The sequence below is a fragment of the Xiphophorus maculatus genome, chromosome 17 (genome assembly GCF_002775205.1).
Source record: "Xiphophorus maculatus strain JP 163 A chromosome 17, X_maculatus-5.0-male, whole genome shotgun sequence".
In the NCBI taxonomy this organism is placed as follows: domain Eukaryota; kingdom Metazoa; phylum Chordata; class Actinopteri; order Cyprinodontiformes; family Poeciliidae; genus Xiphophorus; species Xiphophorus maculatus.
The window spans coordinates 8,771-26,808 of NC_036459.1; the positions used below are offsets into that span (position 1 = coordinate 8,771).

At 45.3% G+C, this 18,038-nt stretch overlaps 1 protein-coding gene across 4 annotated transcripts; it reads right to left on the reverse strand.

The window, feature by feature from the left end:
• Positions 1-1,723: 1,723 nt before the first annotated feature.
• On the reverse strand, positions 1,724-17,917 carry LOC102227643 (UPF0606 protein KIAA1549). Of its 4 annotated transcripts, XM_023349849.1 has the most exons (21): positions 15,670-15,993; positions 15,390-15,553; positions 13,840-15,015; positions 13,680-13,762; positions 13,174-13,473; positions 12,917-13,103; positions 12,716-12,775; positions 12,472-12,623; positions 11,333-11,510; positions 11,058-11,242; positions 10,782-10,987; positions 10,407-10,534; positions 10,256-10,270; positions 8,468-8,676; positions 8,164-8,399; positions 7,667-7,802; positions 6,037-6,222; positions 5,856-5,908; positions 5,647-5,774; positions 4,500-4,654; positions 1,724-3,574 (listed from the first exon to the last, which is right to left on the reverse strand). In XM_023349849.1, the coding sequence occupies exons 3-21, from the start codon at positions 14,990-14,992 to the stop codon at positions 3,350-3,352; spliced, it is 3,975 nt and encodes a 1,324-aa protein (XP_023205617.1). In that variant the 5' UTR covers positions 14,993-15,015; positions 15,390-15,553; positions 15,670-15,993; the 3' UTR covers positions 1,724-3,349. The 4 variants fall into 4 exon arrangements, with proteins under 4 accessions (XP_023205617.1, XP_023205616.1, XP_023205615.1 ...); XM_023349848.1 differs by lacking the exons at positions 15,390-15,553; positions 15,670-15,993 and adding an exon at positions 17,625-17,917 and having other exon boundaries at positions 8,468-8,589; XM_023349847.1 differs by lacking the exons at positions 15,390-15,553; positions 15,670-15,993 and adding an exon at positions 17,625-17,917 and having other exon boundaries at positions 8,480-8,676.
• Positions 17,918-18,038: the final 121 nt, after the last annotated feature.

Consider the following 18,038-nt stretch of genomic DNA (forward strand, 5'->3'; position numbering starts at 1 on the left):
CAAAACTGCACTTCAACTCCAGCATGGTCTCATCTAGATGTGTGCAGACTTCCAGTAAAGCTGCCACAAACAGGAAATAAACTAATAATGGCCCGTGCCTCAGGTTTGGTTGTTGAAGTCACATTAACTTTTCAGGAACCAGAACATGAAGCGTCCCAACTGCAGAAAGTCCAACACTAGCCCAATAGAGAATTCTCTTATTGTAGTTCAGTTAAATGAGGAATGGACATTTTGATTCAGCTGGTTTATCCTAACAGGACAACATAGGAGCTTTTTTCTCCTCTAACAAAATTCAAGACCTCAGGAGGAATTCTAGGATCTGATGGAAATATGCAAACGTTCAGCTTGACTCGTATGTAGAAATGAAAAAGGACCTTATCCTTTCATTGGACAGAGTTGTCTGAACAATGTAGAGCGTTGTTATGGTTACATGTTGCTGTTAAAGAAGCTCTCAGCGAGACAAACACAGCTCTTTTACTGACCTGAGCAGAAACCAGTAAACCTCCGTCAGCCCGACTTTGAACCGAGGTGTTTGGACCAGAGCAGCACTTCTTATGTTTTATCACTAGGTCCTTTTCCCCTGAAACTTAAGCTCCCACCACCACAGAGTTCACTCTGGACATTTCCTGCTGCTGCAGGGTGGGGTCGCTTGGAAACCTCATGAAACTGAACAAGGTCTCATTCAGATGCTAAATGTGTGGGTCTGTTGCCGATAATTCTGTTTCAGCGATTACGCTCCCAAAATATGAAAAGTTCCACCAAATCCCATGGAAACTAAACGTCACCAACAGCTCAGGTTGGTGACGTTTCTTTTTCTGCCCTAAACCTTCAATTTGACTCTGGTTCCTAAGTTTCTTTTCCTTTTCTCCTCTCCAAAACAGAGAGGAGAAAAGGAAAAGAAACTTAGGAGCCAGAGTCGAACTGAAGGTTTAGGGCAGAAATGATGCTCTCTAGAATGGCCATGGGAGGGCGATAGTGAGAAATGTTGGAAATTACACTTTAGTTTGGATAGAAGCCAAAAAATGTCTATTTTTATTATTATTTAAATGTTTCCAGCATTTATTTCTACCTGTGAACACCATCAGTCAGACAATTGATCTTCTCAATTTTATATATTAGTTGATTTTCCTATTTTTCACTGATCCTTTGAAAAAAATAACATTCCAAGGTAGAAATAGATGATAATAACATTAATAATCATTCAAACCTACATGTTGCTCTTTAGCACGCTCAGAGGCGAGGCAGATGGAAACAGGAAGATGTTTCATCAGCAAAGTTTAAGTATTAAAGGCCAAGTTGTGCTGATGCCTCCTGTCTGTCACAAATGAGGGTTAGGGTTAGCTTCCTCTGAGCTTGTAATCTCTATTAAACTATGATGAGGTTAAACATATTAACAGACTTCCTTTAAGAAATTGGTTCGGTGTCTTTGACTTCACTGGAAATGCCACAAACCAGAGATGGGGGGGGGGGAATGAGTCCAGGGGAAGTTCAGGCTGTTCACAGCAGAAACACGCCATCAGCACCAGAACACACGGGACCGTCACTGAAAAGAGGAATCATTCTTTTCATGGCTGTTCTTCTTGTGTGCAGCATCAAACTGTTCATTGAGAAGCAGCTGCAGCTGAGAAGAATATCAAGACTCCCATCTCCAACATAACATTAGCGCCATCTTCAGTGTCTACAGAAAACAGACGGGAGCAACAGATAAATCACAAAAAGCTGGAAAAGTGATGATTTTGCTGCAATTTCTTTTTTTTTTTTTTACCACTGATACACAAACACACAAGCTAGCAGCGATGCAGCGCAACAAACGGCCTCAGAATCTACAGCAAGCTCAAACACAAGAGTTTACAACCATGGAACAGTAGTTTGGTCTTTTTTTGATTTAAATAAAGCATTTAAAGCATCATTTCATATATAAGCAATAAAAAATACAGAACATCTCAATACTCCAATAATAACTCTCACATTAATATTGTGCTCATTGGGATTCTATTTCTAAAAATTTCATTTATATACCTTTATATGAACACACATACACACACACATATATATATGTATGTATTTGTGTGTGTGTATTTTTTCTAATAGTTTGTCATGCTGTCAGAACTTTGCTGCACCTCCTGCTATAAACAGTGCAAATCTATTTTCTGTATGGTTGGTAGATGCATACATGATCACCATGGCTGATGGATCATGGAAGGCAGTATGTGGTCAATGTTTAAATGTAATGAGGCTGACAATTAGCACCACAGGGAATCCAGAAAGATTACCCACTTCAGAACTTCAGAAGGAACGATACACCCCAAGAATGGGCAAATGCCCACAAGTTCTGGAAGGACAGTGAGCTTCACATGTTCCCTCTAGGTTAACAACGGCCTAATTATCCTGGAAACCATGATCTGCTGTAGATTTTCAGTTTCCCATTTATCCCAGAAGGCTAAGAAGGTTGAATAAAGTCCACGTAAGAATCCTGACTAAACTAGAAAACACTGGAGCAACATCTTTAAAACTCTAAAAGGGGAAACCCACACCAGATTATGCAGAAGGTCAATTTCATCCAGAAGTGATCATCTGCTGTAGAACCATAAGACCCATCATCGGGTCTACAAGGGTTCAGAAGTTTTCTTCATGTGAAGAATTACCTCAACAAGGACTGATGGGTCAGCCCAGCCTTCAGAACTCTAGAAGGGAGCAATGACCAAAGGTTTAAAGGAACCAGGAACTCAAAGACAACAGCAAAACAGTTTGCTGTACAATTCCTAGAGACATTCACTCTGCAAGGTCAACAATATTGTTTTAACCAAAAGAGCAGGATGTGTGGCTAACTCACTGAAGACCAATTGAAAACTCTCTGACTAAGATAGCTTCAGAAATTGAGAAGTACAATCCGAGTTCAAAAGTAAACCAATCGCGATGCTTCTGCTTCAGAACTCCAACAGGTATTATCCACTTCACAAGGCCAAGAGGGACGAGCTCCTAGAGTTGAAAGTAGATGACTAGACCACAAAAGGCCATCAACTTCACAACTCCAGAGGCGCCTCTCGTTTCATGGTTGGGGGCTGTATTGTTGTTCCAGAAGTTCAAAAAGGATGATTCAGTGTAGAAGTCCAGGTCGGCCGATGCCTCGGTGATCTACTCCAGGAAGCACTTTAGTGGAAATGTGAATCTGGGCGATGAACTCAGGGGTAGTGGACCGACACATAAAAAGACAAAACCCTGTTAAGTCCTGGTGGTCGTCAGGAGACGCTGCCCTTTAGATCATGGGTATTTTATGCTTAGCGGCACAGTACTTAACCAACTAGTAGAACAGCTGCTGTAACTCCTGATTTAAAAAGGTGCAGGTCAGTTAAGGGTAGCTGGTCACCGCCGCCTGTTTCTGGGCCAGCCGTCGCAGCTCCTCCCTGATCGCCTTGATGAGAGAGGCGGATGTGTGGGCAGATGGAGAGGCATCCTCTGGTGGATATTCTGGGGTGGGCGAGGTTAAGAGGAGGGGTGGAGCCGATGGGTCTCGTAACGAAGAGCTGGGCATTTGAAAAACAGATGAAGAGGAGAACTCAGGGAACGACAGCACCTGGAGAAAAAACAAGGATGAGTTAATTCACAGCAAATGGGGCGAGGGGGTAGATCAGAACATCTTTAGCATCCCATTGCACTTCATTTATGAAGAACTTTGAAAAGGAACAACAAGGCTGACTGAGGTAAATTATTAATGACTATTATTTCATAAAGGTTTTGAATACTTTTTATTATCAATTACTTTTATTATTTACTCTTATTGATTACTTTTATTATTTGAGGTTATTGATTACCATACTATTGATTGTTTTATTAACTTTACTCATCTTATTACTCATTTTATTCCTCATTCGTTTTATTGTATGTTTAAATGTGTTAAAGGTCACAGTTTCTGACACCTACTGCAGTTTAGAGTGACAAGTTGTCTGCTTTCCGGAGATTTGTTTTAACAGGGAACTTCCTGACCACAATTGAGCTCACTCAAAGGCCGACCGTTAATTGGGGCCCCTGAGCTGCACCAGTGCAAGACTTGTGAGTTGAACAAAAGGACAATAGATGGGGTTTTTCCCACTTAACTGTCTAAGAATAAACTTGTTGATTCTGCAGTAAAACACGTACAACAAAAGGTCAATAAAAGTGTTATATGCAGAGGCGTTTGTGGTTAAGGTGTCAATGCTTCGAGACTGCAGATGTTTCCAACGATGACCTGTTTGTCAAGAAACTGTCTGTACTTGTTTTTTTCCTTTCTTTGTGTGGTTAATGATCTTTCCATTGGCTACGTGTTTGAGTCTGTATAAAAGGAGGCCCCTGAGCGACAGACTCAGAGAGACTCCTTTGATACTCATGTGTGTTAAATGACCTTTCTCCAATTGCAATTGTTTTAATAAACTTGTACTTTTATTCTGATATCTGCCTCCTAGATTGATGTTGCTTTAATAACTGTTCTGTATGGTCTGGATCTCATCTGTTTCATGACTTACACTCTCTCTGCTACCTCCAGGTCTGGACAGGTCCTGGTCTGAGTGCTGCTGGTGCCAGCTGGAGCCAGTGGGTCCAGACATGCTGCGACCTACTCCTGGGTACGCACCGATCTGACTGGACAAACCCACCTGAGTCAGATGGTGAAGCTGTGCCCCTGGAGGGTAACAGAAAAGACACAGACAAGACAATAAAGGCCCCCACATACTCGGGCCTACTTCAGTCCGTGGACGTCCGCCGGACATGTCCGCGCAAAGATCCATTTTTATGACCGCTACCCGGTGGAAATATTAACATCCAACAGGTTTTTATGAGACACCGAGCTGCTGAGGATGAGAGTAGGGCTTACATCTCTTCATATTATTTTAAAGTCGACATCAACATGATTAAAGTCAACTTGATGTGGTGATGTCACAGAAACGCAAGCAAAAATGCTTCACAGCAACAGGCTTTCTTAGCTATATTTACACAAATATTGACTTGATGTTTTATACAGAAAGCGGAGCAGAGAGGTGGTCTGATAATTTGAGTGTGACTTTTTTTTTTCTTCAAACAACAGCACTGATGATTGGGTTTATGCTCATTTTGGATACCTGCACAAATTATTACATCGATCATTACATACCTGCACATCAAATTGTGCTTCTGGAACATAATAAACTAAGCTTATTATGGATGGATCCTGTTTGATTACAGTTGTATTCAGAGCTCTTCTGCCCCAAAGAGCAGCAGGACGCTCAGCTGACTCAGCAGCGGCTCTCTGACTTTGCGGGATGAACCGACATGTGACAACCATTCTCTGACAGGTGTGTTGAGGTTTCCCAGAAGGAGAAGAAACAAAGGTAGCCACCCAACTATCTCATCAAACTTGGTAGTATCCACTAGGATTGTGGTAAATAAGGAAATTTGCCTCAAAACAATTTTAGGCAATCAGTACGCTTGAATATAAAGACTCAACCATCCGCCGACAGTATGCGCAGAGTCCGCGCGGCTCACGGAGTGCACACCCCATGCCCGAGTATGTGGGGGGCTTAAGAGTATTACTGGGTCACCAATTTGTTGGTGGGGCTAATAGCAGGAGTGTGGTGACTCTTTTCTGTCTGCAGAATGGTCTCAAAGAGCAGAAGGCTGGGTGTTTGCTGATTGTACCTGTACTGCCCCCTACAGGTCGGGGTCTGGAGGATGAAGGAGGGTCTTCGTACTTCCCCCTGTTGGAGTACACTGACTCCTGCAGTTGTTCTCCAGTAGAAACATATCCTCCTGAGCCCAGGCCTTGCCTGATTGGGACACAGACACATTGGGTTAATCCTTCAGTCTACAGACCTGGGCGTGTTTCTAAGTGTCCAGATGAAGCTGACCTCTGCAGCAGACCCTGGATGGATGTGGGGGAGACTCCCAACTCCGCATATCTCTACGGACAAAAGTAGAAACGTTTCACAGTGCATAACTAACGTATTTGATCTCAGTGTGGAGAATAAGTTGTTGGGGTTGAGGGGCTGCAGCTAAAGACTCCAACTGCCCATCGCCCGGCTCACTCACCACACCGCTGGCCTGTGAAGATGGTGATACCAAGGCGAAGGCGTCATCCAGCAGGGAGTGCATCTGCTGCCGGGCTTCCTCAATAGAAGGCTGGGGGGGCATGTAAGGAGGTGGAGCTGGGGCTGAGTCAAAGACCTCATCAGTAGGGGAGGGACTGCCGTGGTCTGGGGGCAGGTCAGGGTCCGACTGCCAGGAAACACATCAGAGAAGATGTTCAGCTGTGGTGGTTCTTAACGGACCCAGCAGGGAATCTGAATCGGACGGGTAAGTCAAATTTGATCATATCACAAAGACCCCATCAGAGCGACATCAGACCAATCCTCAGCTGAACTGTGGTGCTCTTACCAACCACCGTAACATAATGACCATCAGCCTAACAAACAGCCTTGGTGAGGCAGGTCAAGCCGTGCCTCACTTGACCTCATGACGAGTAAGATTGGTGATAGCAATGACAGAAAATTATTTTGTCCATTTATCGATAACTTTATTTTCTGTAAAATTTCCAAATTTACGCATTGCCTGTTCAAATACATGGAAAAAGTATGAGGCGAGGCAGTACTGTGTCTCACCTCTAGGGGCGCTGTGTCACACACAAAGGAATAAAGTAGATAGCTGGTGCATGCTTATTGGTGTCTCTGTTTACATTCATGGTTGATCACACATGCTGATGTTCCAGTGTGTCTGATATATTTAATAACTAATATTTGGTCTTTCTGACCAGCCATGATGTTGCAGTGAGAATGTGCAGGGCCAGGCAGAAAGTACCATGCCACATAGATAGGGGGCATTGCTGAGCCCCACTGGCACAATGTGCTTCAGGTGCTCTTCTTCTACGCATTAAAAGGAGTGATAAAAGTTGACCAAATGTCAGAATACAAATATTCCAAAACAACTCTTCTCTTTGGTGTGCAGGTTAGGTCACTGAGAAATGTTCAAATTTAATTTAAAAAACCAGATTACTGTACTCTGCACAGTTCTTCCCCATTTTCATTCGGGTTCTCGCAAACTCCAAACATCTCAACCACTGCAGTGGACCAGCAGACATCAGGCAGCTGTTCAGTGTGGAGGAGCGTTTAATTTAACCGCGGTCAACATGGTCAAAGACGGAGGATGAGGAGAGAAGTTAATCTGGACCGGTGCCTGATGGGACGGCTGTACGAGGAGGAACAGAGGAACGACTGATTGGTCAGAAGTTCTGCCATCTTTTGGAGTGGGATGAGCTGAAAGCCGTACATCTGCGGTGTAAAACACCAGAACCAGAACATTAACTTGGCATGATGTACATATTATTATCCGTCACTACGCTGGCTTGATTCTCCTCCTCCTGGTGACCTTGTGGCCAGGTGAGGAACAGACAGCTTCACTCTGAACAATTTTTAATTTCAGTGCCAGGAAGTTAACCTGCAATCTGACAGACCCCGCCCACTAATGAAGACCTATTGATGACATCCCTCTCTCATTGTGATTGTTCCAGTTCTGTTTGACGGATGTTTCCTGATTAGTGGAACGACTGTTGACTGATTTTACCAACTAATTTCCAGCTGCATAGCAAATGATTAAAAGTATTTTCCCAAAGCTGTGCTGCTCCAATATTTCCCACAGATTTATGGTTAACTTTGGTTTGTCCCACCATGTACGCTACATTGTTGAGTCCGGGGTACTTCCTGTAGGTGGCGCTCTGGTCTGTGAGCAGCCGATCTCTGTCTGTATCTGGAAGACTTCCTGGTCCTTGATGAGGCCTCCGGCCCCGAGGAGAGCGCCTCCCTCTGGAGAGAAAAAACATACAAAAAGGACTTGATTCAGCTTTGAGCTACCTTGGATTATCTAGCTTTAAATGATCAAGTGTTGCTTTGATTATTTCCTTTGAGACAAGAAGTGCAACTTTAGTGCAGAGAAGCATGAAAACAGATTCAGCGAAGTTAGATTTAAGCTCCTCGGGATCCAAATAATCAGAAACTACTAAAGGTAAAGAAAGCAGAACCTGAAGCTAAACAGGTAATGTGTGTTTGAGTTCATTTAACATTTATTTCTTAAAGTAACCAGATCATTTTATTATTTCTAACAAACAGATAACAGATTTATCCCAGTTCAAACTTGTCAGCTTGGATGTCGTTGGCCAACCCTGACCTTTTCCTGGAGTCGGCGGGGGTCAGAGGTGAGGCTCCCTCGGCCTGAAGGATGCAGTCCATGTGGTCGTGGGCGGAACTGTAGAGCCGCTGGGCCGCTTCGCTCTGAACCGGCCCGTCTCCGAAAGCATCCATGATGTCGTCCATGGAAGGAAACTCACACTGGCCCCGCCTCTTTGCACGTTGGCGCAGTTTGTTCCTGTGATGCTCGATCTCAGACTTGTGCCTTAGCGCCACCTGTTGGACAACAGCAAATAAGCTTTATTATGACTTATGGCAGCGTGTGGATTACATGCTTGACCTACCTCAGTATTGACCTTTTCAGTGAGGGACGGACTCGGCTGTGGTGGGCCATGTGCCGCAGGCGGACTTGGTCGTGGCTGCATGGCGATAAGTTGCACCTTGTTGGCCTGGCGACGGGTTCCATCTGAAGAGCCACGGGAGAGACGGTCAACATGGTCAAAGATGGAGGATGAGGAGAGAAGTTCATCTGGACCGCTGCCTGATGGGACCGCTGGGGGTAGAGGAACAACTGACTGATCAGGAAGCTGTTCAAACCGAAAAGGAGTCAAAGAAATCTTTATTATTTCACACACATCAATCAACCACCTGGTAGCAAGTAGAGCAGTTAAATCTACAAGTATTTTATATTCTGATGCCTTCGTCATTTCACAGAAAGACCGAGACAGCGTGAGGACGCCGCGGTCTGGTTGGCTTGGGGTTGATGGGGACAGTCAGCAGCAAGAGGTGGACAAAAATCTGTTAGTTTGAGACGAGGTGAAGAGTGGAGTCTGCAGAGGAACCGACCCGACCCGACTGACAGCCAAATGTCTTTTCATGTATTCATTTGAATGTGAAAATAGTGTGATGGTGAACTGATCACCAACTCAACTGCAAACACCTGGTGACAACCACAGCGGGCAAAACCAAACTATTCACGTATATTAGAGTTTGACGACACATTGATTACATAGAAACTAAAACATGTCCAAAAATTGGTGTAAAAATAAGTAATTGAGTGAAATCAAGCACTGAAGCAACCTATGAAATAAAAACTGAGGTCTAGCTGGGGTTTAGCTTTAAGATCTAAACTATATGATTTTCCAACTTGACTTACTTTAAAGGAAGTTCAAAATTGTTGTTTTTGCACTTCAGTCCAAACACAGATGCTGTTTCTTAAGACAGAAATAATGACATTTTACAATCAAAACCCACAAACAGCCTCCCATAAAAAAATCTGTTCCAAACTCCCAACAGCAACATAAAACAGAAGCAACATTTTCCAGATCAAATTTTCACTTGAGAAATTTATTTGTTGGACAAAATTTAGGAAATATTTTAAAACTGAATCTCTTTAGTTTTAATTAAAGACAGAAAGTCAATTTTATGAATTATTAGAATAACTTCCATTCTTAACACAATTCTGCCCATAAAGACCACCACATTCATGGATGTCGCCACTAAAAACTGTTTTGTATTTCTCAACATGTTGCTATGCTTACTCTACACTGCCCCCTAGAGTCTAGAATACGGGTCGCAGTGGGACAAGCTGTACAGAGTGAAGAGCTGATTCTATGTCTGATTCAAACATGATGCACATTGGTCAAGCGAAAAAAAAGCTGAAGAGGTTGATGTTTTGCATTCCCCCAACATTGATGCTGTGCATCTCCTCCTGTCATCCCACACAATCAAATTCATTTTTGAAAACTCAGCTGTCCAGGATGTTACTGTTTAAACTTGTGTTTAATTAAAGAGCTGAAGCGAGGTCACATGCTGCGCATCTCTGGGAGTTTTTGATGGGCTTTTTAGTTGTTTTACCCAGTTGCTTAGTCTCCTGGTTGCTTCTCAGTGGTCTGCACTCAGTTTTTCAGTCCAGTAGTCACCTTCCTCAACATAAATACCACCAGATTCCTTAAATCCATTGCCAGATCCTTCTGGGATGAGAAGCATCTGCCTTATTTTCCAGGTTGGATTTTGCTCATGAAAGCGTCGTTTTGCATCTACTTCAGAATAAGCAAGTTGAAGCTGTATGTGAGGGATGAGGCAAGTAATAAGAATAACAGTAGCATCGATGAATAAAGGGTTAAACTTACCTATTTTGCTCCTCCCTTCATTCACGGGTGCAATAAATAGAAGAAAGGAAAGAAAATTGATCAAAAAACAATATGTTGATCTGCTCCCCATTATCCTAATATGTGACTCCTTCCTACTCAAGCTTTACATGATGACATCACCAGCTCTTACCATTTTTAGGGGCCTTCCTGTGGCGTTTGCCCTCACTGGGTGTGGCCACAGGTCTGGTGCTTTCCTCTGCCGACTCCCTGCCACTGGATTGCTCACTTCCTAACGAGTCTCCGTCTGAAGGGCTGAGCCTAAGGAGAACAATGTCTCAGTCCAGCAGCTGGTTGAACATAAACTGAATTGATAGGTGGAAAAATGTTGCTGAGGACTTTTCTAAAAGGGTTGTAGTCGTTTTGAGATATCAGGGCCATATCTACATCCTCTATCCAGACAGCAGGAGAATAATTTTAAAGTTGAATGTTTGTTTGACGTGACCAAAGCAGCAGAAATGTTTAGCAAACTCAACTATTTAAAGAAGTTTTACAGGAGTTCTCTGACCTTCCCCTGCGGCGACTTGAACGTGCTGCTTTAGTGGATGATCCTTTGGACTTGGGAGTGTTGAGGTCTCCACCGTCGGAGGGCGTGGCCTCTTTTATTGGGGCAGGTAGTGGACCCGTCTCCTGGATCACCATGATGTCGTCTTTACTGTGCTGACCAAGATGGAGCTTTGCAAAGTCAAAGCCTTTGACACTAGGAGCTTGAAGCTGCAGAGGATACCAGTGTCAGACTTGAACTCGTTTCCATCTCAACCAGAGGAAATCTACCACTTCGTACCTTCTGCCTCTGCTGGATGGTGTTGATGGCATCCGGCTGAAACTCGAGCTTCTCAGACCCACAAAGCTTCCAGTAGAGAATGATGATAATGAAGACAGCCAGTAGCACAGGGACAACCACCCCTACGATCAACCAAATGCTGCTGCTCTGAGTCTCGGCCGGAGGAACAGAAAGAGTCTCTACAGCTGGACACAGGACAGGAACAGATGAGTCTGATCTGATGCCTCAGATTAAAAGCCCTGGAACATCTGTCTCTGATTTAGCTTCTCACTCACGTTGAGCCAGAGGCCTCTGGACTCGGTGTCCAAGGACAATGGCGGCCCTCTGAAGGTCCAGGCGGTTCATGGTGGCTGCAGTTACCTCTGCCGGGACTCTCTCCCCACCTGGACCCTCTACGAAGTAAAACACCTCCAGGGGGCGCTCTGGCCCGGACAGCCTGGATATCCGCACCACCTGACACACAACCGTTGGGATTTATTACATGAGACAGAATTTCCAAGCTGACCGATTCCACCTTAGATACAGGAAGTCCTGCATGTGAATGCATATTTTGGAAATTGGGTTTCTCATGAGGAACCATAATGAAGAACAAATAAACAGATGGTTTTTGATTTTGTTTTAAAACTTAACATTATCAATGTATTCAATGTGTCTGTCGTCCTGGGTACATTTTGCACAGGTGAAACACAAAATAGAACAAAAGTTCAGGCTGCGTAGGAAGCCAGTGCCCAAACCCTGGAGAATCAGATGGTGCAATTCCATTCAATTGACTTTATATACCGTATTTTCCGCACCATAAGGCGCGGTATCAGACTGTTTTTTACGGAAAAGTTCCCCTCCACTATATGTTGTACCTTGCTGTTGTTAAAAGATAAACTGTGTCACCAAAATACCACGTCACTTACTTTACGTGCGATGATTCTGACCCCGGGGAAAATAATCAAACAGCTGTTTATTCATTTTGGGAATGAAGGGAGTTTTCAGAACGCTGGTTTGTTGACATTCCCTTTAGCGCAGCTCCATCTAGTGGATGCATAACGTAACACCAGCCTCTACTGTAGCGGCTATTCTATGCGCCTTATAAATGAAAAAGGTTTTAAAATAGGCCATTCATTGAAGGTGCGCCTTATAGTGCGGAAAATACGGTATATATATATATATACACACACACTAGTGACCTTTATTCAACAGTAATCTGACAGAAGGAGGTAAACCAAAGGAAATTCAGACGGGCCGTCGCTCTGCCACGTGATGCAACAGATCACTTCAGTTTATTTAGAAAGCGCCGATTCACAACAAGTGTCGTTTTGAGACAGTTTACAAAAAAGTCAGTCAAATGATCATATGACCCTTCACAGGCATGAAAGACCTTCATATTAAAATGAATCATTTTACTGTACGTTTCATGTTTTACCTGTAAACTGTTGTTGCCCACAGCGGTTGCTCTTCTCCAGCGCCTCCTGCTGGTCTCCTGCAGTCCTTCCTCCAGTAGCACAGCCAGTCGTCGCTCCAGTCGAGCTTTAAAACTCCTCTCCGCCACCTGCTGCTCATGAACACCCAGCAGGACTGAAACAGCACAGAGCACCGAGAACAAGTCTCAGACCTGCAGGGTTGACCTTTTGAAACCTTCTTTGGGGTGGGTTGAGCTGCGTTTGTACCTGTACGGACCCACGTGTCACGCAGGTGGTGGGACATATTTAGCTCAGGATAGTGGGAGGCTGTGAACACAAGCATTTCAAAATTCAACTCACACTTGTTACATTGCATGTGTTTAATAGTTTGAACAGTTTTCAAACTGAAGTTGTGGCTGAACGATTCAGCCATCTGAATGTTCAACCTTCAGTTGTGTGTTGACGTACGTTCTGCAATCTGCAGAGCAGGAAATCCAACATAGAAGCTGAACTCCACCAAGCTGAGCTTCCTCAGGTGTTCGCTAACCTCTGACCCCGCCAAGTAGCCCCTCCCATCTCGTACAGCGAAAGTGATGTCAACAGGAACCTTCTGCCCCCCTGCTGGCCAGCCTTTGCTCATTGTGATGTTCAGCAGCTGTGTGAGGAAGTCAGAGATGTAACTATCTGACCTGATATCAGGGCGTCAATGAACAGGTGAGACTCACCTGGACGGTGATGTTTCCCGCCTCGTGTGACCTCCTTCTGCTCTCTGCATATGCCATTGTCAGCCCTCGCTCCACCCTTTCACTGAAGTTGCACACTCTTACGTCAACATGGGTGGGAACAAACTGCAGCACCGAGTGGATCTGGTACCAGAGGTCCGGTATGGTATAGAGAGGGGAAACTGTAGGAATGGGGCCTGAACTGCGCGGTGACTGACGGAGAGCGTTGATGACAGATACGGCAGTGAATATCATGGGTCCAGACACGACACGAAAGGCAAAACTGGATGGAGTTCTCAGGAACTGAAAAACCGAGCAGAGAGAATCTAGTTTGTTTGGCTCGTCCTGGAGTCAGAAAATGCTGAAAAACTCCTCCAGATGAAATCATGCTGGAATTGCTTAGCTTATGCACAGTAAGTGCATAAGTATAGTACTTACTGGGCTTATACTTCCTAATAATAAGGAACCAGCTTTGAAGCCAGAGACCGTACCTGGGTTCACGTGATTACCTGCAGCTCTACTGAGCGGTTGAACTCTCTCCTCAGGACATCGCGGACATGACTGAACCCGGCCGACGAGCCTTTAGAACTCACTGCAGAACAAACAAGTTCATCGTGTGGCTGAAAAAAGAAGCAGCACTTCCTGTCACATGCAGGCTGGGGAACTTACCCACTCTGACCAGGTACAGCTCAGGCTTGGTGACGTTGCACAGGTACTGTCTGGTGAGCGGAGTCTGGGCCCCTTTGGGTGTGGTAACTGGGGGCCCTCTGGTGAGGCTGATGGAGGTAATCTGGGTGGTGGTCGTTATGGCTGGAGGTTTTGCTGTTTTTTCTGTGATCACCGACGGTCTTCCTGGTTTGACGGGCCGAACCGGTGGTCCCAGTGGGGGAGGGGGTGGCACCTGGCTGGAAGTGTTAGATGGGGGACGAGGAGGGAGGCCTGGAGCACGGTCTTTGGTTTTTGGAGAAGGTGGAGCAGGAGTGGAAGGGGTTTGGGAGGTGCTTGGTAGGGTAGGTGACTTTTCACTTGTAAGAGCAGGTGAGGGAGTAAGGGGAGGGAAGGCTCCTCGTGGGGGATGATCTGGTGGAGGTCCACTGAGGGTTGGGACTGGGGTCAGAGGAGAAAGGTGAGTTTGTGTTGTTGTGGGAGTAATGGAGGGTCTGGACTTGGTACCATGTATCTGGTCCTCCTTCTCCCTCTCCTTTTCCTTCTGCTTTTCCCGGGCCAGAAGGTTGGTGTAGTACTCCAGACTGTTCATGTCTGGCAGCAGCACCTCCGTCGGTTCCAGAGGCATCATGTCCTCCGGGTCATATTCCTCATCCCATGTGGAAAAAACATCCAGATGGGCAGTGTGGGTGTGCAGGGGAACAGCAGGGGTGGAGGAGGGGGTGACGAGGGGACGGGAGAACAGAGGGAGGGTTGGACGGGCCGGGAAGGCCGTGTCATAAGAGACCCAGTCCCCATCAGAGTCCGCGTCCCAAGGGTGGCTCGGTAGTGGCGTGGCAAGGCCCAGTTCCTCCCCGTCAGGCACCATGAAGGACAGGGTCTCCAGGTAGTCCCCAGAGCCCCATGCTTCCTCCAGGGAGGGGCCCTGCTCCCAGGGGGGTGGAGGGGTGAGGGTGGGCTGGCTGAGTGGGGGGAGTACTGGGGGGAGACTGGGGGCCAGCAGGTCTGGAGGTCTCAGCAGTAGGTGGATGCCCTGAGCCCCAGCTTCCTGGTCCTCTGCTGAGCCGGCTCCAGCACTGTTACCATGGTAACCAAAGTCTGAGGGCCCCCTGGGGGGGGCGGGTGATGGTGATGATGGATGTGATGATGACCCCATTGTCCTGTTCAAATCCAACACACCTGTAGAGAATAAAAGAGAATGCAATGATTCTGACCCCTGAACTTTTTGTTAGGCCCCTGAAAGTTTCCGAGGGCCACAAACTACCTGAACCTTTATTACACAGAAGTGTTGGATATGGAAACGTGCTGGTCATAAAGAGGCGCTAGCCAGACTCATGCAGACTTGAGAGCTAAAGTCTGAAGGGGATGATTGTTTTTCTCTGGGCGTCAGAACAAAACAGCTATAAAACATTCAAAAGGCCTTTGACTAGACAGCTTCATTTAAACATTATTTCCACCATTTTACAACAGTGCTTGAATGAAAGAACAATAAAACCAAGTGATGATCAAACAATTAACTGGGCTGCCATGCCGGTCCCCTGGCTTGTCGGCACCTTTTTGGACTTTTTTCAATGAACTGGTTGGTCCAGTCACGCCTCTCCTTCCTGGTTCTTCTGCCTTTCAGCTACAGGTGTCCACTTGGTTCCTCTCAAGCGTAACGCCAGCGCACGCCGTCAGTAGCTGCGTGTTCTGTCGGTTGGTGACACACAGAACCCGCCTGCATGGAGACGAGCCGCTCAGGGAAGATTTCTCTGCTTTCTGGTCAAAGCAGCAGAACCAGTGCAGCCATTAGACATGAGAGCAGGAAGTGAGTCGTGGATCATAACGTCTCACCCCAAGGTTTTCTGGCTCCTCTTCAGTCTCATGGTTGCAGGTCAACTTTCATTGCTGTGTTTGGATCAATAAATGTTTCTGATGATAGCAGAGTTCTTGTTCTGTTAGCACTTTGCTGACATTTAGCTCTGCAGCTGATTCCTGCAGAAAGCTCAGATATGTTTGTCATATTTCAGTTTTACCTGTTTATTGTAATGGTTGCATATTTTGAGGTACTTACTCTGAATATTCTGTACATAGTTACCATAAAGCAGTGCTTCTCAATTCCAGTCCTCAGTCCTGCTCTGCATGTTTTAGATGTGCCTCTATTCCAGAATAGCTGATTCAAATGACTGCATGACCATCAAGTGCTGCAGAAACCTGTTGATCACCGAAATATTCAATCCAGGTGTGTAGCATAAGAGAAACTCCTAAAACATGCAGGGCAGGGAGGCCTGAGGACCGGATTTGAGAAACGCTGCCATAAATCAACAGCAGAACGTTCTGGTTGACCATGAAGTAATGCTGTGATTGGATGGTTTATGGTGTTGCTGTTGATCTTTGCTGTAATATTTGACTTGAACTTTCATAAGGTTCCAAAATATTATTTTGTAAAATAATAATGTGCATTGATCTGAAAATATTGTAGTAATTATACTCCTGCTTGGTGAGTCTGGTTGTTCAGAACCTCCAGTCAGCGCAGCACACCGCCTGGTTCTGGTTCTGCTGGGAAAGTCTTCCTGTCAAAAGGGAGAGTTGGTTTGATCCAACTGTTGGATTTCCACAGACAGAAATGATTTACTTTCTGTCACTCAGATGAAGCAGATGGATGATGGAATGAAGCTGAAATGTTTATTTATTCATTTAGATTTTGATGAGTGAAATTATTAATAAGCAGAAAGTTCCTTTCAGTGGATGAATTAATAACAGAGACGGGGATAAATAAAATAAAGCCAAACAAACTTACTGTAGTTACAGCAGGTGGATGTCCAGCAGGTTCCCTGGACCTACTGGGCATCCAGTCCGTCCAGATTTTTATGATTTTTAAACACAGCAAACTCACAGCAAACTCATTTTTGCTGTGATGATTTTCAGTGAAGTTGATCGTTCTGCTTCCACTCGTTCTTTAAACACACACAGGCGTCGCTGTCTTTCAGCTGGCCTGTTTCCATGGCAACGCCGCGCAGCAGAATCACGTGCAGAAAAGATTCAGATAGATAGATAGATAGATAGATAGATAGATAGATAGATAGATAGATAGATAGATAGATAGATAGATAGATAGATAGATAGATAGATAGATAGATAGATAGATAGATAGATAGATAGATAGATAGATAGATAGATCGGTCTGTCGTTCTGATTGGTGGATGTAGTTAATGATGCGGTTCTGACTAAAACCAGGAAGACGGACCACATGGCCTGCTGTGCATCCAGAACCAGAACCAAACATGGAGAGGCAGCATTCAGCTTCTATGCACCACAGACCTGGAACAAACTTCCAGAAAACTGCAAAACAACAGAAACCCTGAGTTCCTTTAAATCCAGAATAAAAACCTTCCGAGCTACAGCTGCTATTGACTAATAATAACTGAAACAATGATTATTAATTAATAATTTTATGATCATTTTTTAACATCTGAGAAAAAGTTTTTTCCTCTTTGCTGTTTTCATGCGACGCTTCAGCAGCTGCTTTTTTCTGAATGCTGGAAAAATGAATGTACCTTCCAGCCTCCAGTCAACAGGTCACATGACTCACTGAGAGTGTGGGTGTGTGTGTGTGTGTGTGTGTGTGTGTGTGTGTGTGTGCGTGTGTGTGTGTGTGTGTGTGTGTGTGTGTGTGTGTGGACAGAGTGAGTCAGTGACGTGGGAGGATTGACAACATGAAGATAAAATCAGAAATAGAAACAGATTCCAGATTCTTCTTCTGGAGGCCACGACACCAACTAGCAGCAGAAGGAAGAAATGCAGCTTACCTGCAGCAGGTGAGCTTGTGGTCGTCATGGAAACCAGTGTGCCAGCCACCAGAAACATCACAGCGAGCGTTTGTCTGCATGACAAGGCTCTGGGGTCCATTCCGGTCCCGGTCCCGAAGCTGGAGCCCAGCAGGATCACAGGGTCCAACATTCTCAGAGGGCCGGTGGTCCGACGGCGATGCTGGGAGCCGAGGGCCCGACAGGAGGACCTGGGCAGCAGGAGACACTCACCTGACTCACCTGCCATCAGTACAGGACGTGTTGTCATAGCGACAACACATCCTGACGGTTTAAAGCCGAACCAAACTAATCTTACAGCTTCCTGTTGACCTTTCACTGACCTCCAGAGAAAAAGGCCCAGAGGTTCTGCTCTCCCTGATCCGACTGAACCTGGAGTCTGCAACAGAACCGTCT